The 24,727-nt window shown below is 46.9% G+C and overlaps 1 protein-coding gene across 2 annotated transcripts in view; it reads right to left on the reverse strand.

Annotated features, from left to right (window-relative positions):
* The window catches only part of LOC143805462 (von Willebrand factor A domain-containing protein 5A-like), a 150,404-nt gene that overhangs the window by 117,438 nt on the left and 8,239 nt on the right, over window positions 1-24,727 (reverse strand). For both annotated transcript variants that reach the window (XM_077284881.1, XM_077284871.1), the window contains exon 2: window positions 4,218-4,285. In XM_077284881.1, the coding sequence (XP_077140996.1) occupies window positions 4,218-4,272 (55 nt within the window). In that variant the 5' untranslated portion in view covers window positions 4,273-4,285. The remainder of the gene's footprint in view (window positions 1-4,217; window positions 4,286-24,727) is intronic.

The following is a 24,727-nucleotide window of genomic DNA, read 5'->3' on the forward strand; positions in this document are numbered from 1 at the left end:
TCATCTTTTTCGAACGTCACTCAGCAACCGCAGGATGACATCAAGTGACCTACAAAAGGAATGGCAAGTGGCAGCTGAGGTGAAGTGCACGGCAAGAACAGTTCGTAACAGGCTCCTAGGGGCAGGGCTCAAGTAATGTAAAGCTAGAAAAAACGCCTTTCATCAATAAGATGCTTTGAGAGCCAGGCTGAAGTTTGCCAAAGACCATAATGATTGGACCATAGAAGACTGGAGTAAGGTAATCTTCTTTGATGAGTCTAATTTTCAGCTTTGCCCAACACCTGGTCATCTAATGGTTAGACGGAGACCTGGAGAGGCCTACAAGCCACAATGTCTTGCATCTACTGTGATATTTGGTGGAGGATCGGTTATAATCTGGGGATGCTTCAGCAAGGCTGGAATTGGGCAGGTTAATCTTTGCGAAGGATGTATGAATCAAGCCGCATACAAGGTTATTCTGGAAAAACAGTTGATTCCTTCTGCTCAGGCAATGTCCCTAATTCTGAGGACTGTTTTTTCCAGCAGGACAATGCACCATGCCACACAGCTAGGTCAATCAATATGTGGATGAAGGACCACCACATCAAATTCCTGTCAATGGCCAGCCCAACCTCCAGACCTGAACCCCATTGAAAACCTCTGGAATGTAATAAAGAGGAAGATGGATAGTCACAAGCCATCAAACAAAGAAGAACTGCTTACATTTTTGTACCAGGAGTGGCATAAGGTCACCCTACAGCAGTGTGAAAGACTGGTGGAAAGCATGCTGTGATTAAAGGGATCCTGTCACCCCAAAAATCGAAGATGAGCTGCGGGCACAGGCATCAGGGGCTTATCTATAGCATTCTGTAATGCTATAGATAAGCCCCCGATGTAACTTGAAAGATGAGAAAAACAAGTTATATTATACTCACCCAGGGGCGGTCCAGCTGCGGTCCGGTCCGATTGACGTCGTGGTGCGGGGCCTCCTATCTTCTTACGATGACGTCCTCTTCTTGTCTTCACGCTGCAGCTCCGGCGTAGGCATACTTTGTCTGCCCCGTTGAGGGCAGAGCAAAGTACTGCAGTGCGCAGGCGCCGGGAAAGGTCAGAGAGGCCCGGCGCACTGCAGTACTTTGCTCTGCCCTCAACAGGACAGACAAAGTACGCCTGCACCGGAGCTGCAGCGTGAAGACAAGAAGAGAACGTCATCGTAAGAATATAGGAGGCCCCGGACCGCGACACCCATCGGACCGGACCGCAGCGAGGACCACCCCTGGGTGAGTATAATCTAACCTCTTTTTCTCATCTTTCAGGTTATATCGGGGGCTTATCTACAGCATTACAGAATGCTATAGATAAGCCCCTGATGCCTGTGCCCGCAGCTCATCTTCGATTTTTGGGGCGACAGGTTCCCTTTAAAAATCATGGTTATTCCACAAAATATTAATTTCTGAACTCTTCCTGAGTTAAAACATTAGTATTTAGTTGTTTTTAAATGATTATTAACTTGTTTTCTTTGCATGATTGGAGTTCTGCAAGCACTGCATTTTTTGTTCTTTTGACTATTTCTCATTTTCTGAAAATAAATACAAAATTTATTGCTTGGAAATTCGGAGACATGTTGTCAGTAGTTTATAGAATAAAAGAGCAATTTACATTTTACTCAAAAATATACCTGTAAAGAAAAAAATCAGACAAACTGAAAATCCCCTTGAAAAAGCTGTATACTAAAGAAGCGAAACATGCGTTGGGGTGTCCTTAGGATCCAACTTGGTACCACCACCCATCCAGCCTTGCTACCCTGCTACATTTTTTTGGTAAGCGCTGCTCTAGCTAATTTATTAGGTATATGGTGACCACTTGGTCATTACATGTGTACACTATATGGAGAGCTGGTGTTTTATTTCCTAGAAAGGCTCTATACTAATGGGGGGTTGATGGTGCCAGGGATCGTCCATACATCCTGCCCTTCTTTTAACATTTTTTGTACTGTTTGTTATTTGACGTATTTATTAATAAAGTATTTTTGGTCTTAACCCTTTATACTCAGCTCTCCTCCGGTTTTTCATATATTTATTGAGTGGGTTAACATGTGGCTTCTCTTGGAGTAGCATTGTCTAGTATTATTCACATGGGACATAGTCATTATGTGGGTTTCTGGTATTCTGATGAAACTGACAATTTTGCAGTGGTCTCTTAATTTTTGCCAGAGATGTATATTATGTTGAGTCTTCTTCTCTATAACTATGACATTTATAGTCCTGAAATCCTTTTCTTCCGTAATTATGGAAGGAAGCAGCTGAGCGGGACTGTACTGCACATGATCGGCCAGGAGCACTGGACCTCCAGCAGGACGGATCCAATGGTCACTGGAGGTAAATGGAGCCTGGAGGGGCATCCTTAGGGGGCTGATATGTGTAAATATAGTTATCTTGACATTAAACATATTGCAGCTATTTTAAAGCATGATGTTCATCAATAAAAGATAATTTAGGGGTCACATACTGTGCAATTTTTTGCAGTGTGGTGTATTAGCAACTGGATAAAAAATAACCTTTATTAGGTACTTTTAAAAGCCAAAGATGGCACACTTAGGGTACCGTCACACAGTGCAATTTTGATCGCTACGACGGCACGATTTGTGACGTTCGAGCGATATAGGTACGATATCGCAGTGTGTGACACGCTCCTGCGATCAGGGACCCCGCTGTGAATCGTACGTCGTAGCAGATCGTTTGAAACTTTCTTTCGTCGTCTAGTGTCCCGCTGTGGCGGCATGATTGCATCGTGTGACACAGGTTGTATACGATGTGCGCACAGTAACCAACGGCTTCTACATCGCAAATACGTCATGAAATTATCGCTCCAGCGCCGTGTATTGCAACGTGTGACCGCAGTCTACGACGCTGGAGCGATAATTATACGACGCTGCAACGTCACGAATCGTGCCGTCGTAGCGATGAAAATGGCACTGTGTGACGGTACCCTTATACAAACCAAAATATATAAACAAAACAGGAACCCAATGTGATTCGTGCCCTATTACCTTCACAGAATGGGGAAACAATACAAGACAAATAACAAATAAACCAAACAACACTGCCAGTATTGAAGTTGCTTCCAATCCACAATTGTTTCCATAAGCTCACTGAACATGAGCCAATAAATTGTATGTACAGCTCAAAGAGCAAGGGTATATGGACACAAATTACATCCAGCTATGATTAGGTCACTCTCCGTATTTGTGTCTGCCCGACCACACAAGATATGCAGTTTCTGCCCTTGATCATGTACTATTAAATGGCTTCTAAACAACAAAATGCATATGCTTTGTGTACTATACAATTTCCAAGACACCGCATATTACCATTACATTTAGATGTTCATAAAGAAAAAATGCCATATCCGGGATTGGAGCCCTGTCAGTGCAGAGTAGCAGCACATATACTCAATGTGTCAGGATGCCATATATACCAAATTACCCATCCATAAACCTATGGGATACATATATTTCTCATTTCATATTACATGAGTGTTCCCAAATGGGTTCGTTTGTGGCACCTTCAAGGGTTAATGCAGGTGGAGTGTTATAGGAACGCTGAGATGCATGAGATCTCCCCTGATGAATCCATGACGATCACGTTGAGTATATGTGCTGCTACTGCACTGACAGGGCTCCAATCCCGGATATGGCATTTTTTCTTTATGAACATCTAAATGTAATGGTAATATGCGGTGTCTTGGAAATTGTATAGTACACAAAGCATATGCATTTTGTTGTTTAGAAGCCATTTAATAGTACATGATCAAGGGCAGAAACTGCATATCTTGTGTGGTCGGGCAGACACAAATACGGAGAGTGGCCTAATCATAGGGATGTAATTTGTGTCTATATACCCTTGCTTTTTGAGCTGTACATACAATTTATTGGCTCATGTTCAGTGAGCTTATGGAAACAATTGTGGATTGGAAGCAACTTCAATACTGGCAGTGTTGTTTGGTTTATTTGTTATTTGTCTTGTATTGTTTCCCCAATCTGTGAAGGTAATGGGCACGAATCACATTGGGTTCCTGTTTTGTTTGTATATTTTGGTTTGTATAAGTGTGCCATCTTTGGCTTTTAAAAGTACCTAATAAAGGTTATTTTTTATCCAGTTGCGAATACACGATAATAATTCCAATGGATAAGTACACCACGCAATTTTTTGCAGTCAAAAACAAAAAAAAAGTCTCACCGGGTTGTTTGGACTCAATCACGATAAGACCGCAACATGGACGAAGCAACGGCATCTTTGCTCTTGTTCTGTAGGAAGATAAGACACAACACTAGTCAGGAAGTCTCGGCAGAATATCTGTGCTTCATCAGTTCGCTATCTCTGACCCCCATGATGTTTATAGAGAAAAGTCTTGTGTTGTACTCAGTGATTATCGTATGTGAATCACAACGAAGGAGATTACAGAACACAAATATTCATGAGCCATGGTGCTCTAAAACTTTTTTCTTTATTGATTGCCTTAGAAGACCCATTCTCCAAGCCCTAGCACAGACGATAGTGCAAAAAATATTCTGCAAGTGATAAAAATAGATTTTTTATTTTTTTAAAGAGACACACATGATGGAATTAGGGTCTCTATCCATACAGCATTCTGCTTTCAGATTGCATAGCAAAACCTGCTGATAGATTCCCTTTAATGCAAGGTTTAAGAAAATAATGGATTTTAGAAATGTATCTGAGGTTCAGGCAGGATAATTTGTTAGGGGCCTGGATGAATTATAAGGTTTCTTAGAATAATAGCTTGACATGATATTTTACTATTATAATTAGGTGCAGATGAGTGTAGAGTCTCTCATCCAAGAGAATCGGGTCAATTACGGAAATGACAATCTGATCAGAGTGTGATCCGCTTCTCTCGGATAAGGAGAAGATGAAGAAAAAAAATCTCCATTCTGTCAGTAAGTGGAAATCGGACTGTACTTAGATGTCATCCGAGTGCAGTCCGATGATTTCCCCAGACTGATTTTTTTGCATGGCCGAGTGCGATCCGAATATCACTCAGGCATGCAGCGATTTTCTTCCTCAGACAGTCTCTGTTTGAGGAAAAAAAATCGGATATGTGCACGGCCGCATAGTGTAACATTGGTCTGAGTGCGATCCGATGTTTTGTTGGACCGCACATGGCCCGAAAATACGCTTGTCTCATCCTGTCCCTGGGCCTCCTTCACATGTCCGTGTTTAAACAGGTATGTCAAAAACCCGCAACAGTGTTTTCCATCAGTGTGTCCGTTTTTACCATCCGTGTCTTTCCAGTATGGATAAAGACAGAAATTACAAAGCTTCTCCTATAATAAACACGGACTGTACATTGATGTTGTCCGTGTGCTGCACGTGTTTCTCACGGACCCATAGACTTGTATTGGCCTTTTGTCGCCTGTGCTGTCGGAAAAAAATGGACACGTTGCCGTGTGTGTGGCACGGAGACACAGTCACTGTAAATACGTGCATAGCAGCATAGGTTATAATGGATACATGTGAAAAAAATGGCTACCACACATACTGGAAACACGCACATGTGAAGGAGGCCTTGGGCCACGTTCACATGTAAAGTATTTTACCCCAGAATTTGTAAGCCAAAATCAGGAGTGGAACAATCAGAGGAAAAGTATGATAGAAACATGTCACCACTTCTGGGAATACACAGGCACATCAAGCCTAATGGTTCTTCTATGAAGATATAATTCTTTACTATCCCGTGAGGTGGTGGCTCTCAGGTAAGACGCTGGTGCGGTTGTTTAGTAAGTGCAGCGCTTCCTCAGCTCTGATTATCTGTACTGTATGCACAACCCTTGTATCTATCACAGAGGGGAGCTATGGCCGCTCTGCACAACCCTTGTATCCGTCTACAGCCCAGTCCCTGGTTCCTCACAGAGGGGAGCTATGGCCGCTCTGCACAACCCTTGTATCTATCTACAGCCCTGTCCCTTGTATCTATCACAGAGGGGAGCTATGGCCGCTCTGCACAACCCTTGTATCTATCTACAGCCCAGTCCCTGGTTCCTCACAGAGGGGAGCTATGGCCGCTCTGCACAACCCTTGTATCTATCTACAGCCCTGTCCCTGGTTCCTCACAGAGGGGAGCTATGGCCGCTCTGCACAACCCTTGTATCTATCTACAGCCCAGTCCCTGGTTCCTCACAGAGGGGAGCTATGGCCGCTCTGCACAACCCTTGTATCTGTCTACAGCCCAGTCCCAGGTTCCTCACAGAGGGGAGCTATGGCCGCTCTGCACAACCCTTGTATCTGTCTACAGCCCAGTCCCAGGTTCCTCACAGAGGGGAGCTATGGCCGCTCTGCACAACCCTTGTATCTGTCTACAGCCCAGTCCCAGGTTCCTCACAGAGGGGAGATATGGCCGCTCTGCACAACCCTTGTATCTATCTACAGCCCAGTCCCTGGTTCCTCACAGAGGGGAGCTATGGCAGCTCTGCACAACCCTTGCATCTATCTACAGCCCAGTCCCTGGTTCCTCACAGAGGGGAGCTATGGCCGCTCTGCACAACCCTTGTATCTGTCTACAGCCCAGTCCCTGGTTCCTCACAGAGGGGAGCTATGGCCGCTCTGCACAACCCTTGTATCTGTCTACAGCCCAGTCCCTGGTTCCTCACAGAGGGAAGCTATGGCCGCTCTGCACAACCCTTGTATCTGTCTACAGCCCAGTCCCTGGTTCCTCACAGAGGGGAGCTATGGCCGCTCTGCACAACCCTTGTATCTGTCTACAGCCCAGTCCCTGGTTCCTCACAGAGGGAAGCTATGGCCGCTCTGCACAACCCTTGTATCTGTCTACAGCCCAGTCCCTGGTTCCTCACAGAGGGGAGCTATGGCCGCTCTGCACAACCCTTGTATCTGTCTACAGCCCAGTCCCTGGTTCCTCACAGAGGGGAGCTATGGCCGCTCTGCACAGCCCTTGTATCTATCTACAGTCCAGTCCCTGGTTCCTCACAGAGGGAAGTTATGGCCGCTCTGCACAACCCTTGTATCTATCTACAGTCCAGTCTCTGGTTCCTCACAGAGGAGAGCTATGGCCGCTCTGCACAGCCCTTGTATCTATCTACAGCCCAGTCCCTGGTTCCTCACAGAGCGGAGCTATGGCCGCTCTGCACAACCCTTGTATCTGTCTACAGCCCAGTCCCTGGTTCCTCACAGAGGAGAGCTATGGCCGCTCTGCACAGCCCTTGTATCTATCTACAGCCCAGTCCCTGGTTCCTCACAGAGGGGAGCTATGGCCGCTCTGCACAACCCTTGTATCTGTCTACAGCCCAGTCCCTGGTTCCTCACAGAGGGGAGCTATGGCCGCTCTGCACAACCCTTGTATCTGTCTACAGCCCAGTCCCTGGTTCCTCACAGAGAGGAGCTATGGCCGCTCTGCACAACCCTTGTATCTATCTACAGTCCAGTCCCTGGTTCCTCACAGAGGGTAGCTATGGTCGCTCTGCACAACCATTGTATCTATCTACAGTCCAGTCCCTGGTTCCTCACAGAGGGGAGCTATGGCCGCTCTGCACAACCCTTGTATCTGTCTACAGCCCAGTCCCTGGTTCCTCACAGAGGGGAGCTATGGCCGCTCTGCACAACCCTTGTATCTATCTACAGTCCAGTCCCTGGTTCCTCACAGAGGGGAGCTATGGCCGCTCTGCACAACCCTTGTATCTATCTACAGTCCAGTCTCTGGTTCCTCACAGAGGGGAGCTATGGCCGCTCTGCACAACCCTTGTATCTGTCTACAGCCCAGTCCCTGGTTCCTCATAGAGGGAAGCTATGGCCGCTCTGCACAACCCTTGTATCTATCTACAGCCCAGTCCCTGGTTCCTCACAGAGGGAAGCTATCACCGCTCTGCACAACACTTGTATCTGTCTACAGCCCAGTCCCTGGTTCCTCACAGAGGCGAGCTATGGCCGCTCTGCACAACCCTTGTATCTATCTACTGTCGTCCCTGGTTCCTCACAGAGGGGAGCTATGGCCGCTCTGCACAACCCTTGTATCTGTCTACAGCCCAGTCCCTGGTTCCTCACAGAGGGGAGCTATGGCCGCTCTGCACAACCCTTGTATCTATCTACAGTCCAGTCCCTGGTTCCTCACAGAGGGGAGCTATGGCCGCTCTGCACAACCCTTGTATCTATCTACAGCCCAGTCCCTGGTTCCTCACAGAGCGGAGCTATCGTCGCTCTGCACAACCCTTGTATCTGTCTACAGCCCAGTCCCTGGTTCCTCACAGAGGGGAGCTATGGCCGCTCTGCACAACCCTTGTATCTATCTACAGCCCAGTCCCTGGTTCCTCACAGAGGGGAGCTATGGCCGCTCTGCACAACCCTTGTATCTATCTACAGCCCTGTCCCTGGTTCCTCACAGAGGGGAGCTATGGCCGCTCTGCACAACCCTTGTATCTATCTACAGCCCAGTCCCTGGTTCCTCACAGAGGGGAGCTATGGCCGCTCTGCACAACCCTTGTATCTGTCTACAGCCCAGTCCCAGGTTCCTCACAGAGGGGAGCTATGGCCGCTCTGCACAACCCTTGTATCTGTCTACAGCCCAGTCCCAGGTTCCTCACAGAGGGGAGCTATGGCCGCTCTGCACAACCCTTGTATCTGTCTACAGCCCAGTCCCAGGTTCCTCACAGAGGGGAGATATGGCCGCTCTGCACAACCCTTGTATCTATCTACAGCCCAGTCCCTGGTTCCTCACAGAGGGGAGCTATGGCAGCTCTGCACAACCCTTGCATCTATCTACAGCCCAGTCCCTGGTTCCTCACAGAGGGGAGCTATGGCCGCTCTGCACAACCCTTGTATCTGTCTACAGCCCAGTCCCTGGTTCCTCACAGAGGGGAGCTATGGCCGCTCTGCACAGCCCTTGTATCTATCTACAGTCCAGTCCCTGGTTCCTCACAGAGGGAAGTTATGGCCGCTCTGCACAACCCTTGTATCTATCTACAGTCCAGTCTCTGGTTCCTCACAGAGGAGAGCTATGGCCGCTCTGCACAGCCCTTGTATCTATCTACAGCCCAGTCCCTGGTTCCTCACAGAGCGGAGCTATGGCCGCTCTGCACAACCCTTGTATCTGTCTACAGCCCAGTCCCTGGTTCCTCACAGAGGAGAGCTATGGCCGCTCTGCACAGCCCTTGTATCTATCTACAGCCCAGTCCCTGGTTCCTCACAGAGGGGAGCTATGGCCGCTCTGCACAACCCTTGTATCTGTCTACAGCCCAGTCCCTGGTTCCTCACAGAGGGGAGCTATGGCCGCTCTGCACAACCCTTGTATCTGTCTACAGCCCAGTCCCTGGTTCCTCACAGAGAGGAGCTATGGCCGCTCTGCACAACCCTTGTATCTATCTACAGTCCAGTCCCTGGTTCCTCACAGAGGGTAGCTATGGTCGCTCTGCACAACCATTGTATCTATCTACAGTCCAGTCCCTGGTTCCTCACAGAGGGGAGCTATGGCCGCTCTGCACAACCCTTGTATCTGTCTACAGCCCAGTCCCTGGTTCCTCACAGAGGGGAGCTATGGCCGCTCTGCACAACCCTTGTATCTATCTACAGTCCAGTCCCTGGTTCCTCACAGAGGGGAGCTATGGCCGCTCTGCACAACCCTTGTATCTATCTACAGTCCAGTCTCTGGTTCCTCACAGAGGGGAGCTATGGCCGCTCTGCACAACCCTTGTATCTGTCTACAGCCCAGTCCCTGGTTCCTCATAGAGGGAAGCTATGGCCGCTCTGCACAACCCTTGTATCTATCTACAGCCCAGTCCCTGGTTCCTCACAGAGGGAAGCTATCACCGCTCTGCACAACACTTGTATCTGTCTACAGCCCAGTCCCTGGTTCCTCACAGAGGCGAGCTATGGCCGCTCTGCACAACCCTTGTATCTATCTACTGTCCAGTCCCTGGTTCCTCACAGAGGGGAGCTATGGCCGCTCTGCACAACCCTTGTATCTGTCTACAGCCCAGTCCCTGGTTCCTCACAGAGGGGAGCTATGGCCGCTCTGCACAACCCTTGTATCTATCTACAGTCCAGTCCCTGGTTCCTCACAGAGGGGAGCTATGGCCGCTCTGCACAACCCTTGTATCTATCTACAGCCCAGTCCCTGGTTCCTCACAGAGCGGAGCTATCGTCGCTCTGCACAACCCTTGTATCTGTCTACAGCCCAGTCCCTGGTTCCTCACAGAGGGGAGCTATGGCCGCTCTGCACAACCCTTGTATCTATCTACAGCCCAGTCCCTGGTTCCTCACAGAGGGAAGCTATGGCCGCTCTGCACAACCCTTGTTTCTTTGTATCTATCTACAGCCCAGTCCCTGGTTCCTCACAGAGGAGAGCTATGGCCGCTCTGCACAACCCTTGTTTCTTTGTATCTATCTACAGCCCAGTCCCTGGTTCCTCACAGAGGGGAGCTATGGCCGCTCTGCACAACCCTTGTATATAGATACAGCCCAGTCCCTGGTTCCTCACAGAGGGGAGCTATGGCCGCTCTGCACAACCCTTGTATCTGTCTACAGCCCAGTCCCTGGTTCCTCACAGAGGGGAGATATGGCCGCTCTGCACAACCCTTGTATCTGTCTACAGCCCAGTCCCTGGTTCCTCACAGAGGGGAGCTATGGCCGTTCTGCACAACCCTTGTATCTATCTACAGCCCAGTCCGTGGTTCCTCACAGAGGGGAGCTATGGCCGCTCTGCACAACCGTTGTATCTATCTACAGCCCAGTCCCTGGTTCCTCACAGAGGGGAGCTATGGCCGCTCTGCACAACCGTTGTATCTATCTACAGCCCAGTCCCTGGTTCCTCACAGAGGAGAGCTATGGCCGCTCTGCACAACCCTTGTATCTGTCTACAGCCTAGTCCCTGGTTCCTCACAGAGGAGAGCTATGGCCGCTCTGCACAACCCTTGTATCTGTCTACAGTCCAGTCCGTGGTTCCTCACAGAGGGGAGCTATGGCCGCTCTGCACAACCCTTGTATCTGTCTACAGTCCAGTCCGTGGTTCCTCACAGAGGGGAGCTATGGCCGCTCTGCACAACCCTTGTATCTATCTACAGCCCAGTACCTGGTTCCTCACAGAGGGGAGCTATGGCCGCTCTGCACAACCCTTGTATCTGTCTACAGCCCAGTCCCTGGTTCCTCACAGAGGGGAGCTATGGCCGCTCTGCACAACCCTTGTATCTATCTACAGCCCAGTCCCTGGTTCCTCACAGAGGGAAGCTATGGCCGCTCTGCACAACCCTTGTATCTATCTACAGCCCAGTCCCTGGTTCCTCAGAGGGGAGCTATGGCCGCTCTGCACAACCCTTGTATCTATCTACAGCCCAGTCCCTGGTTCCTCACAGAGGGGAGCTATGGCCGCTCTGCACAACCCTTGTATCTGTCTACAGCCCAGTCCCTGGTTCCTCACAGAGGGGAGCTATGGCCGCTCTGCACAACCCTTGTATCTATCTACAGCCCAGTCCCTGGTTCCTCAGAGGGGAGCTATGGCTGCTCTGCACAACCCTTGTATCTATCTACAGCCCAGTCCCTGGTTCCTCACAGAGGGGAGCTATGGCCGCTCTGCACAACCCTTGTATCTGTCTACAGCCCAGTCCCTGGTTCCTCACAGAGGGGAGCTATGGCCGCTCTACATGCTACTTCAGCTTCTCCAGGCTGCGGCTGCAGAGAAGGAGATCAGGGAATATATTGAATATCCTCAGCTCTGTGCCATAGTACGGTTATATCTGCTCCTGACAGGAACACCTCACCCATCGTCTCCTCCCATGTAAGGTGGCAGGCGTCCATGTGAAGAGTTGATATGATTTTCATCTATAGTTTCTTCCAGATGTTTCCTGACGATCACCAGACCACTATTTAAGCACCACTCTGGTGTTTTTTGTTTTTATCCACGGCTGAAGTTATATCATTTATGTGCCATGCCTGCGCCATGTCATATCCTTACCAAGTCGCCGTCTTCTTCCGTTATCGTGATCTTCTGCACACTGTGACCTGCCGGATCTCTCCAGTGTTTGCTGGGCGAGCCGGAGGTCACATCTCAATATAAATCTATGAGAACCAGAACGAGGTGTCATAGACTAAGGTCACATTCACAAGTTCAGTATTCGGGGAGCTTTCTACCTCAGTATTTGCATATCTCCCAACTTTTGAAAAAGGCAAAGAGGGACAAAGCACCAACAAATTTTAGGCCACGCCTCTAACCTCACCCATTTCACAACTAGTCACACCCATATCCACGCCCCAACCACACCCATTTAGCACTGCTGATCACACTGTTTCATAAACAATAATTATAAACAAAAAATATGGCCACACATGATGCTCCATACTGTATAATGCCCCACATGATGCATACTGTATAATGGCCACACATGATGCTCCATATTGTATAATGGCCACAGGATGCGCCATACTGTATAACGGCGACACAGTGCTCCATACTGTATAATGGCCCCACATGATGCTCAATACTGTATAATGGCCACACAGTGCTTCATACTGTATAATGGCCACACATGATGCTCCATATACTGTATAATGGCCCCACATGATGCTCCATATTGTATAATGGCCACACAATGCTCCATACTGTATAATGGCCACACAATGCTCCATACTGTATAATGGCCCCACATGATGCTCAATACTGTATAATGGGCACACAGTGCTTCATACTGTATAATGGCCCCACATGATGCTCAATACTGTATAATGGCCACACAGTTATCCATACTGCATAATGAACACACATGATGCTCCATACTGTATAATGGCCACAGTGCTCCATACCGTATAATGGCCCCACATGATGCTCAATACTTTATAATGGCCCCATAGTGCTCCATCTACTATATAATTGTCTAAGGGTCACTTCCGTCTGTCCTTCTGTCTGTCTGTCACGGTTATTCGTTCGCTGATTGGTTTCGCCAGCTGCCTGTCATGGCTGCCACGACCAATCAGCGACGCACACAGTCCAGAACAAAATGGCCGCTCCTTACTCCCCGCACTCACTGCCCGGCGCCTGCATACACCCCTCCAGTCGGCGCTCACACAGGGTTAATGGCAGCGGTAACAGACCGCGTTATGACGCGTGTAACGCACTCCGTTACCGCTGCTATTAACCCTGTGTGACCCAAGTTTTTACTATTGACGCAGCCTATGCAGTATAGTAAAAACTTCTAATGTTAAAACTAAAAAAAAAATAAAAAATGATTATATACTCACCTACGCCGCCTTTCCCGCTCCTCGCGATGCAACCGGCACGTTCCGGTGGCACGGATGGTCTGGCAGAAGGACCTGCCATGATGTCACGGTCACGTGACCGCGACGTCATCACAAGTCCTGCGCGCCTGCGCGGAAAGGACCTGCCGTGACGTCACGTTCATGTGACAGCTACACGGTCATGTGACCGCGACGTCATGACAGGTCCTGAGCGACACCCTGGGACCGGAAGCTGCCGCCTGCACCCCACACAGGCCACAGAGCTACAACGCGCCTGCGGAAGGTGAGTATATGTTTATTTTTTATTTTTTTAACCTGTGTCATACGTGGCTGGGCAAAATACTACATAGCTGGCCAATATACTACGTGGCTCTGTGCTGTATTGTTGTGAATTTGGTTTCTGGGCTCCCCCGGTGGTTTCTGGTGGTACTGCACTTCTGTGCTTCATCTCCTCTGTTCACCTGTTTTCCATCAGTATGTGGGAGTTTTCTATTTAGCCTTGCTCCTCAGTCATTTCTATGCCGGCCAACAATGTTACCAGAAGCCTTTCTGTTGCATGTTCCTGCTCCTAGACTACTATCAGCTAAGTTGGACTTGTTGTCCTAAGTTTGTTTTGCATTTTTGTTCCAGTTCTCTGTGATTGAATATTTCTGAGGCTGGAAGCTCTTGTGAGCTGAAATTGCCACTCTGGTGTCATGAGTTGATGTTAGAGTCTTAAAGTAATTTCAGGATGGTATTTTGAAAGGGTTTTCAGCTGACCGTGAAGTTCCCTTTTCTGTCTTCCTACTATCTAGTAAGCGGACCTCAATTTGCTAAACCTATCTTCATACTTCGTATGTCATTTTCCTCTAAAATCACCGCCAATATATGTGGGGGCTACTGTCTGCCTTTTGGGGAAAATTTCTCTAGAGGTAAGCCAGGTCTGTATTGTCCTCTGCTAGGGTCAGTCAGTTCTCCGGCTGGCGCTGGGCGTCTAGGGATAAAACGTAGGCACGCTACCCGGCCACTGTTAGTTGTGCGGTAGGTTTAGCTCATGGTCAGCTCGAGTTCCCATCTTCCAAGAGCTAGTCCTTTTGTATGCTTAATTACGTTCTCTTGCCATTGAGAACCATGACATGTATACTACGTCACTGGGCAATATACTACGTGGCTCTGTGCTGTATACTACGTCACTGGGCAATATACTACGTCACTGGGCAAGATACTACGTCGCTGGGCAATATACTACGTCGCTGGGCAATATACTACGTCGCTGGGCAATATACTACGTCACTGGGCAATATACTACGTCACTGGGCAATATACTACGTCACTGGGCAATATACTATGTGGCTCTGTGCTGTATACTACGTCACTGGGCAATATACAATGTAACTGGCAATATACTACGTCAATGGGCAATATACAATGTAACTGGGCAATATACAATGTAACTGGGCAATATAGTACATCGCTGGGCAATATACTACGTGGCTGGGCAATATACTACGTGGCTGGGCAATATACTACGTGGACATACCTATTCTAGAATACCCGATGCGTTAGAATCGGGCCACCATCTAGTAATGTATAAAGGCCACACATGATGCTCCATACTGTATAAAGGCCACACATGATGCTCCATACTGTATAATGGCTCCACATGATGCTCAATACTGTAGAATGGCCACAATGCTCCATACTGTATAATGGCCCCACATGATGCTCAATACTGTATAATGGCCCCACATGATGCTCAATACTGTATAATGGCCACACATTGCTCCATACTGTATAATGGCCACACATCATGCTCCATACTGTATAATGGCCCCACAGGATGCTGCGTACAGTATAATGGCCCCACATGATGCTCAATGCTGTATAATGGCCACACAGTGCTCCATACTGTATAATGGCCACACATGATGCTCAATACTGTATAATGGCCCCACATGATGCTCAACGCTGTATAATGGCCACACAGTGCTCCATACTGTATAATGGCCACACATGATGCGCAATACTGTATAATGGCCCCACATGATGCTGCGTACACTATAATGGCCCCCACATGATGCTGCATACAGTATAAAGGGCCAACATGATGCCCCTTACAGTATAATAGCCCCACATGATGCTGGGTACAGTATAATGGTCCCAGGTGATGCTGGGTACAGTATAATGGCCCCACATAATGCTGGGTACAGTATAATGGCCCCATATGATGCTGGGTACAGTATAATGGTCACACAGTTACCCCACCCCCATCACTGCCTTCTCCCCAACCCCTTCTCCATCACCACACACACACCTCTCACTGCGCTCCCTCGCAGCAGCCAACAGCTTCCTCTCCCGCGGCGCTGAATTATGTCATCCAGTCGTGCCACGCTGATGACTGCTCATGTCGCTGCAGCTCTGGTACTGACAAAGACCTCTCTGTGTTTCCTGTCCAAGTCAGTGTCACAGCAAGGATCAATATCTGCTCCAATCCGACACAGCTAGAGATCGCGCTAGCAGTTTAAAGCGGCTGAACATTTGGTCTGAGGCCATGCGGGAAAAGGAGGATCCCGGCCGGGACAGCGTCTCAAAATCGGGACTGTCCCTCTAGATCCGGGGCAGTTGGGAGTTATGCACACACGACTCCGCTCCATACATACACACACATGGCTCCGCTCCGTACACACTCGGCTCCGCTCCATACACCTCCTACACATGCGGCTCCGCTCCGTACACCTCGTACACAAGCAGCTCCGCTCCGTACACCTCATACACACACGGCTCTGATCCGTACACCTCGTACACACACGGCTCTGGTACATCCACACTGTAAACCCCTCCTGACCCCACAAACTTACCATCATCCAGCACCATGACAACCAGCACAGCAGAGTCCTGCATACACGGAAACCCCTGATCATGTGATCCCTGACTCCTCCCCTCCTGTGACCTCATCACAGGTCCTGTGCGCACAGAGCAGCCATCCGGATGTTGTACAAAAGCTGCAGAGGAAGTTTCCAAATATCTCTTAGCAACCAGTCTGTGAATAATGGATCGCAGTGCAGGAAAAGTAAGATCCTGGCCGTGACAGCTGGACAGAGTCTCAAAATCAGGACTGTCCTACTGGCTCCGGGACGGTTGGGAGGTATGGTATTTGTAAGCCAAAACCAGGAGTGGGTGATAAATACAGAAGTGGTGACGTGTTTCTATTATACTTTTCCTCTGATTGTTCCACTCCTGGTTTTGGCTTATAAATACAGATGAAAAAAAACTCTCCAAATACTCAACATATACACCTGGCCTAAGGCCTCGTTCACTCCTCAGCTTTTCACGTATGAGTGCTATCTGTTTTGATACGGATAGCACTCATGCCTATGACAGTCTATGTGGTTCCCATATCTTTGATTTTTTTTTGTCGACCAGGTGGTCTGTGCAAAATTGCAGAGACGTGTTTGATTTTGATGAAATAGGCAATGCAAGTTCCCTGTTGAAAAAGCTCAACGCGAAACGCGCGTCCAGGGTCTTCAGGTGGCGTGTGGCGGGGTACCCCTTATACATATGGGTAAGTGTGCACTGTTTGTGTGATCTATACTTGCCGCAGGGCTATCTTTCTGGGGGGAACAGCTTGATATTTTGGGTAACGCTCCTTGAGCAGTTTATGCTGCCCTCTTAAGCCTGGCATTTTGTTATTAATTATAGTGCACATTTTTAGGGATGTTTTTCCCTGCCATACTGTGTCCACCTGTGTACTGATATGTCCTCCATTTTGCACAGTCCTGTTAATATGTATGCTGCGTACAGTTGACATACATGTATCTTTATATGTTTATATGATTTTTTTTTGTCATTTAATAAATTTTGCATTTTGTCTATTATGTTGCTTGGGACTGTTTTACTCCATTGCTTCTTATTGTAATGCAAGTCTAGTTGTTCGTGAAAAAAAATTGGACAACACTTGGATACCATCCGAGTGCTGTCTGTTTTTCTGTTTTTGGGCTCATACCCATTTGCGAGAAAAACGGAAGAGTGCAATCTGATAAAAAAGAAAATCGGATTGCACTCTGACCAGTGTTATTCAATGGGTTACATCTCATCTGCGATTTTTTTTTTCTCAGCTGAAATCTGACTTTGGGCTCATACTCATTTGCGAGAAAAAAAACGGTCCGTAATCTGGACCGAAAAAGGACGAGTGCCATGTGAGTGTCATGAGAGTATAATGCTATTTTTCTCATATAGCATCCGTGTGGCATGCATATGCAATGCGTTTTTTTTCTCTGCAACTATTTTTCTACAATCATTTACAGGACCATTTAGAGCTCATACTCATTTGCGAGAAAAACGGACGAGTGCAATCCGATTAAAAAAATAAATAAATTGGATTGAACTCTGACCAATGTTATTCAATGGGAAACATCTCATCTACGATTTTTTTCTCAGCTGAAATTGGACTGATTTGCTGCGTATCTCGGATGAGACTCGCCAATGCAAGTCAATGGGTGCGAGAAAAAAAAAATGCCGTATGCCGTCCGTTTTTTACAGATACCATACCATTCTGTGGCATAGAACACTGTAAATGGTCCTGTAAATGATGGTAGAAAAATAGTAGCAGAGAAAAAAATGCATTACATACGCATGTCATACGGATGCTATGTGAGAAAAAATCGCATTGTACTCGAAAGACACTCGTCCATTTTTTTCGGTTCAGATTACGGACCGTTTTTTTCTCTCGCAAATGGTTATGAGCCCACAGTGTATGTTTCCACGGTCAGGATGGCCGGTGGTATCGCCTCTCGGCGCTAAGCCCCGCCCCCTTTCTGGGACGCGATCATGCCGGATGTGTTAACTCTTCACATCCGGGATGATCGCTCTCTCCCATAGCGCCCTGTGATATGCCTTGCGGGGACGCTGCGTCCCCGCAAGGTGTACGGACATGCTGCGATCTGAAAAGACGCGCAGCATGTCCGTAGTCGCAGGGCCGCCGCGTGCGGGTTTCCACGCATAGTGGAGACGGGATTTCATCAAATCCCCTCCACTATGCTGGAACATCTGGACGCTGCTTGTTTGACGCTGCAGCTCTGCGCAGCGTCAAACAAGCAGCGTTTCCTGACCGTGGAAACATACCCTTACAGTGTTTTATGCCACAGAACGGTAAGGTATCTGTAAAAAACGGACGGCATACGGATGGTCCGTATGCCGTGCAATTTTTTTTTGCACCCATTGACTTGCATTGGCAAGTTTCGTCCGTGATACGCAGCAAATCACAGCATGCTGCGATTTTTTTTCTCAGTCCAATTTCAGCTGAGAAAAAAAATCGCAGATGAGAGGTCACCCATTGAATAACATTGGTCCGAGTGCAATCCGATTTTTTATCGGATTGCACTTGTCCGTTTCTCGCACAAATGAGTATGAGCACTTGGAAAAATGCTGCGATTTGCTGCATATCTCGGACGAGACTCACCAATGCAAGTCAATGGGTGCGAGAAAAAAAAAACATCATACAGCACAGCATACAGACCATCCTTATGCCGTCCGTCTTTTACAGATACCATACCATTTTGTGGCATAGAACACTGGAAATGGTCCTGTAAATGATTGTAGAAAAATAGTTGCAGAGAAAAAAACGCATTGCATACGCATGTAATACGGATGTCATACGGATGCTATGAGAGAAAAACTGCACTCTACTTGCATAGCACTCGTCCGTTTGTTCGGTCCAGATTATGGACCATTTTTTTCTCGCATATGGGTATGAGCCCCTTCACTGACATACGTAGGAAAAGCTGGGAAACCTTTTTTTTTTTCAGTTAAAAAAAAATAAAATTTGAGGACACTGATGAAAATAATTGATGAAATTTGGTCTTTTTTTCCTCAAAAAAAAAAAAATCTGAAATCTGAGGTCTTGCATAGAGAAGCTTGTGATCGTTAGGCCTCATTCACACATCAGGTTTTTTTTCATGTATGAGAAAAATGGACCAAGCTTCATCAGCGAATGTCATCAGATTTTCATCAGTTTGGTCCGAGCATCATTATTTTTTCTTGTACGTGAAAAAAACCTATTTAGCAGCCTGAGACAATCGGACTCAATTTTTTTATGGACCCATAGACTTGCATTGTCAACTTTGATCAGACGCTCAAATAAAAAATCAGACTTGTTTTTGTAATTTTCTTTCAGTCACTTATCATTTTTGTGATTTTTGAGCAAAAAGTCACAACTTTTCCAAAATAGTGCAAAAGATGCAACTTTTAGGGTATGTGCACACGTTGCGGATTCTGCTGCGGATTTTTCCGCAGCGGATTTGGAAAATCCGCAGTGCAAAACCACTGCGGTTTTCACTGCGGATTTTTAACGCGGTTTCTTCTGCGGATTCCACTGCGGTTTTACAACTGCACTTTCCTATTGGTGCAGGTGTAAAACCGCTGCGGAATCCGCACAAAGAATTGACATGCTGTGGAAAATAATCCGCTGCGTTTCCGAGCGGATTTTTCCGCAGCATGTGCACAGCGGTTTTTTTTACCCATAGGTTTACATGGTACTGTAAACTTTGGGAAAACTGCTGCGGATCCGCAGCGTCAAATCCGCTGCGGATCCGCAGCGTGTGCACATACCCTTAGAATTAAGTGTATAAAATTACTCAGGGGGAACTGGAGTACTTGCACCACATTTTGCAACTTTTTTTTTTTTTTTTATAAAGTCGCATTTCATGAATCTGCCTAAAACATCTGAAAAAGCCACATTGATGTAAATAAAAAAAAAAAATCAGAAAACTAACTACACCACAAAAGACAACTTGCAGAAAGGCGCAAGTTGTTTATTGAATTTGTCGCAATTCAAAAAAGTCAGTCACTTATGGGGAATAAAGGGTAAGAGTTAAATGCCTGGCATGCAAGTGTAAGGGTATGTGCATATGTTGCGGATTTGGATCAGCAGTGGATTGGCCGCTGCGGATTCGCAGAAGTTTTCCATGTGTTGTACAGTACCATGTAAACTATTGAAAACTAAATCCACTGTGCACATGGTGCAGAAAATACCGCACAAAACTCTGCATTGTATTTTCCACAGCATGTCAATTCTTTGTGCGGATTCCGCAGCGTTTTACACCTGCTCCTCAATAGGAATCCACAGGTGTAAAACCGCAGGTGAAATCCACAGGAAATCCACTGTAAATCCGCGCAGTGCGTTTTACATGCGGATAAAGCCCCCCTCACACAGCCCCCCCGAGGAAGCTCAGCACGCGAAACGCACGTCGGGGCTCGTGGTGGACAAATCAGCAAAGAACCACACATGGGTAAGCAACACTGAAGGCACATGTTCACTGACGTGTGTTTTTCTCATTCAAATCGGGCTATTTGCAATATGGGAGGCAAGCCATAGGGTGGATTAGCGGGTTATTTGGTAGTGGAACCGAATTATGGTTTTTATGGGCTATCTTACCCACCCCTAGGTATTTTTGCATGCCCCATTTAACTCTCTATAATACTATGTGCTGTATAGTGGTGCATCTGTACATTTTATAATGTGGGCTCATTTGCTGTTTTTGTCTATCATTCATCGACCGTCATCATATATTTATGTAATTATTGTTGTCTTTATTTTATTGTATCACGTCAATAAAGTTAAATCTTTTAGGCTACTTTCACACTAGCGTTAACGGCAAACCGTCTCAAAACGTCTTTTTTCAGAAAAAACGCATCCTGCAAAAGTGTTTGCAGGATGCGTTTTTTCCCCATAGACTTGTATTGGCGACGTATTGCGACGGATTGGCATACGTCGTGTACGTCGTACGACGGATGCGTCGAAATTTGGCGACACGTCGTCGGCAAAAAACGTTGATTGTAACGTTTTTTGTCTCCCCCTAAAAAACGTGTCGCGACGCATCCTGCGGCATACGTCGTTGGCTGCAATGGAAGCCTATGAGCGACGGATGCGTCGGGACACGTCGTACGACGCAATGCAGCGCTGCAATACGTTTTTTTACACTGAGCATGCTCAGAAGCTGGATTTTGTTGCCAATTGGCCAGACACCCCCAAATCTATATAAACCTGGCCTGGGCTATGATATCCTATGCTATAGGATCCTATCCTATCCTAGGATCCTATCCTATCCTATCATATCCTATCCTATCCTATCACTATGATATCCAGGCGATTCGTCTCAAATATTACGTCATACCAAACTCGCAATCCTCACAAGAACACCTTCCATCGCTGCCACAAAACTAAAACCCACAAAGATGGGCTGTAAAAACAGTAACTATATAGTTTTCCATATTTTCCAGTAGCCAATCAAATTTGGGAGCCTCCCATTTTAAAAACGGATCCGTCATAAAAACGGATGCAACGGATGCTAAAAACGGATGCAACGTATGCAACGCATCCAGTATTTCGACGGAAACGTTTAGCGGATTTGCGACGGATCCGTCGAAATGCTGTATGCGTTGCACACGTTTTTCACTTTTTTGACGCATCCGTTTTTTCGGCAAAAAAGACGTTTTGAGACGGTTTGCAGTTAACACTAGTGTGAAAGTAGCCTTATACGTAATTGGTGACGTTATGTCTATTATGGGGCATCATGCTCTTGATAAGCTTATAGGATTATAGTAGTATGGGAGTTTGCCCCTTCTTTTTCCCTCTAAGTGCCATGGGCACGTATTGTAGAAGGGATTGGTATACACATGAATGTATCCGCGAGGTCGGTTTTTGTCAAAACGTATGGGGCACTATATAGGGATATTGTACTGTATGGAGCACTATGTTGGGCTATTATACTGTATGGAGCACTCTGTGGGGCTATTATACTGTATGGGACACTATGTGGGGTCATTATACTGTATGGAACACTGTGGTGATATTATACTGTATGCAGCATTATGTTGGACCATTATACCTTTTTAGAGATTTATGTGGGGCCATTATACTCTATGGCATGCAATGCAGGGCCCCGTTATACTGTATGGAGGCCTATATGGGGCCCATTATACTGTATGGAGCACTCTTTGTGGCCATTATACTGTATGGAGAGCTGTGTGGGGATTACAGTTGAAGAATCATACAGTGATGGGGTCAACATTCTTTGTTGGGGGGGATTGAAGGGCAGTACAGTAGGGTCGTCATACCGTGCCTGTGGAGGGTATTGTGGAGAAATTCACTTTGGGGGTATCATACTGTGTTTGGGGGCATACTTTATGATCTGTATTATTCAAGGTTTTTTATCCTTTGTTATTACATATTTAAATTAGGCCATTGGGTGACATGCTTTCTACTGCTCTTACATAACATAATATATTATTCCAATATTTTATTCTAAGCTCTAATAACTAAAATGTACTTTGTTAATAGAACAACCCCTTTAAGTTGGTTTCTATATGAAAAGTTTCATTATATTTGATGAAAAGGAAAAACCTCAATTGGAGAGACTTTTTTTTTAAATAAATATAAACGGTTAGCCTGCAACTTTGTCCAAGCTTTTAATTTTGTCCCTCTGTTTATTTGAGTTTGACATCCCTGCCTTAGTGCATATGCACGTAATAGTACGTCTGTACTGGGGTCCACAAGTTTGGAGGGAGCTGAAGAGTTGAGTTGTCACGTGACAGATGCTAGCTGCGTGATGTAGCACGTATCTGTCAACGCTCTCCTCCAATTACTGCTGGAAGTTCCACTTCCACTATGCTGTAACATCTGGCCAAGGCTAAGTACGCAGCGTAAAACCCGCAGCGATTACGGATCTTGTGCACTGTAACCTAAGGGTACCGTTACACTAAGCGATTTACCAACGATCACGACCAGCGATACGACCTGGCCGTGATCGTTGGTAAGTCGTTGTGTGGTCGCTGGGGAGCTGTCACATAGACAGCTCTCCAGCGACCAACGATGCCGAAGTCCCTGGGTAACCAGGGTAAACATCGGGTTACTAAGCGCAGGGCCGCGCTTAGTAACCTGATGTTTACCTTGGTTACCATCGTAAATGTAAAAAAAAACAAACAGTACATACTCACATTCCGGTGTCCGTCAGGTCCCTCGCCGTCTGCTTCCCGCACTGACTGAGTGCCGGCCGTAAAGTAAAAGCAGAGCACAGCGGTGACGTCACCGCTGTGCTCTGCTTTTACTTTACGGCCGGCATTCACAGTCAGTGCGGGAAGCAGACGGCGAGGGACCTGACGGACACCGGAATGTGAGTATGTACTGTTTTTTTTTTTTTTACATTTACGATGGTAACCAGGGTAAACATCGGGTTACTAAGTGCGGCCCTGCGCTTAGTAACCCGATGTTTACCCTGGTTACAAGCGAACGCATCGCTGCATCGGTGTCACACACAACGATCCAACGATGACAGCGGGAGATCCAGCGACGAAAGAAAGTTCCAAACGATCTGCTACGACGTACGATTCTCAGCGGGGTCCCTGATCGCTGCTGTGTGTCAGACACAGCGATATCGTATGGATATCGCTGGAACGTCACGGATCGTGCCGTCGTAGCGACCAAAGTGCCACTGTGAGACGGTACCCTAACTGTAAAGAATCCTCTTATTTTAGATGCAAGAATCACCTTTGCTCCAAATGTAATACATGTTTCATTGACCATTGTAACGCTTTTGCAAAGAACAACTCATGAGTCAGTTCTTTGTATTGTCCACCCCACATTCACAAAAAGTGATTTCTAGAGGGTTACTACTACACTGGGATCTCTTTTATACACCCTAAAATCTTATTTGCTTTTGTTTGCAGCTGCAGTTTGACATTGAGTACTGTTGCTTAGCTTACTTGTAACCATGATATCGGCCTCGTCACATGCTGCTGCCTGCGGAGAAGTGGCAGAGCATGCACGGCTCTCTCTACTAATTAATTATGGGAGCCCAAAAAACTGATGACCAATATTTGGATCTCCCATATAATTGAAAGGGGAAAGGTGTGTGCACGGCCACTTCTTCATTCTGGACAGTGAGTGACAGGACCCTGTTCTCCAGCTATATGAGGGTCATGCATTGATCAGGGTATAGTTATGGGTGTAGATATGGAAAAGTATCAGCCTGAATGTGTATATTGCCATTGATCCATTAAAGGGAACTTGTCATTGGGTTTTCCCTATATAAACCCTGTTCACCACCTTTAAACCATTTTTAACGGGAACCTTAATTGAACCCTGACAGTTAATTCATGCTGCCAAAACAGTGCAGCCATATACTGTATGGTTTGGAACACGTTCAAAAGCCGAGCAAAGAGGAAGTAACTGGAGGATTATTCAGAGGCTGCACCCGTACCTGCCCTGTATACCTCCGAGGATGTACATGTCCCACATTGTAAGGGGTCATACTGTGTACCACACCTTTGTGTATGTAGTATACTGTGCTGCCTGGGCTCTATCTGTGTGTCTATATTATATGCTCCGCACCCATGTGTATATAATATACGGTAAACTACATGTATGTACAGTACAGACCAAAAGTTTGGACACACCTTCTCATTTAAAGATTTTTCTGTATTTTCATGACTATGAAAATTGTACATTCACACTGAAGGCATCAAAA

This window comes from Ranitomeya variabilis, chromosome 1 (assembly GCF_051348905.1).
Source record: "Ranitomeya variabilis isolate aRanVar5 chromosome 1, aRanVar5.hap1, whole genome shotgun sequence".
Taxonomy (NCBI): Eukaryota; Metazoa; Chordata; class Amphibia; order Anura; family Dendrobatidae; genus Ranitomeya; species Ranitomeya variabilis.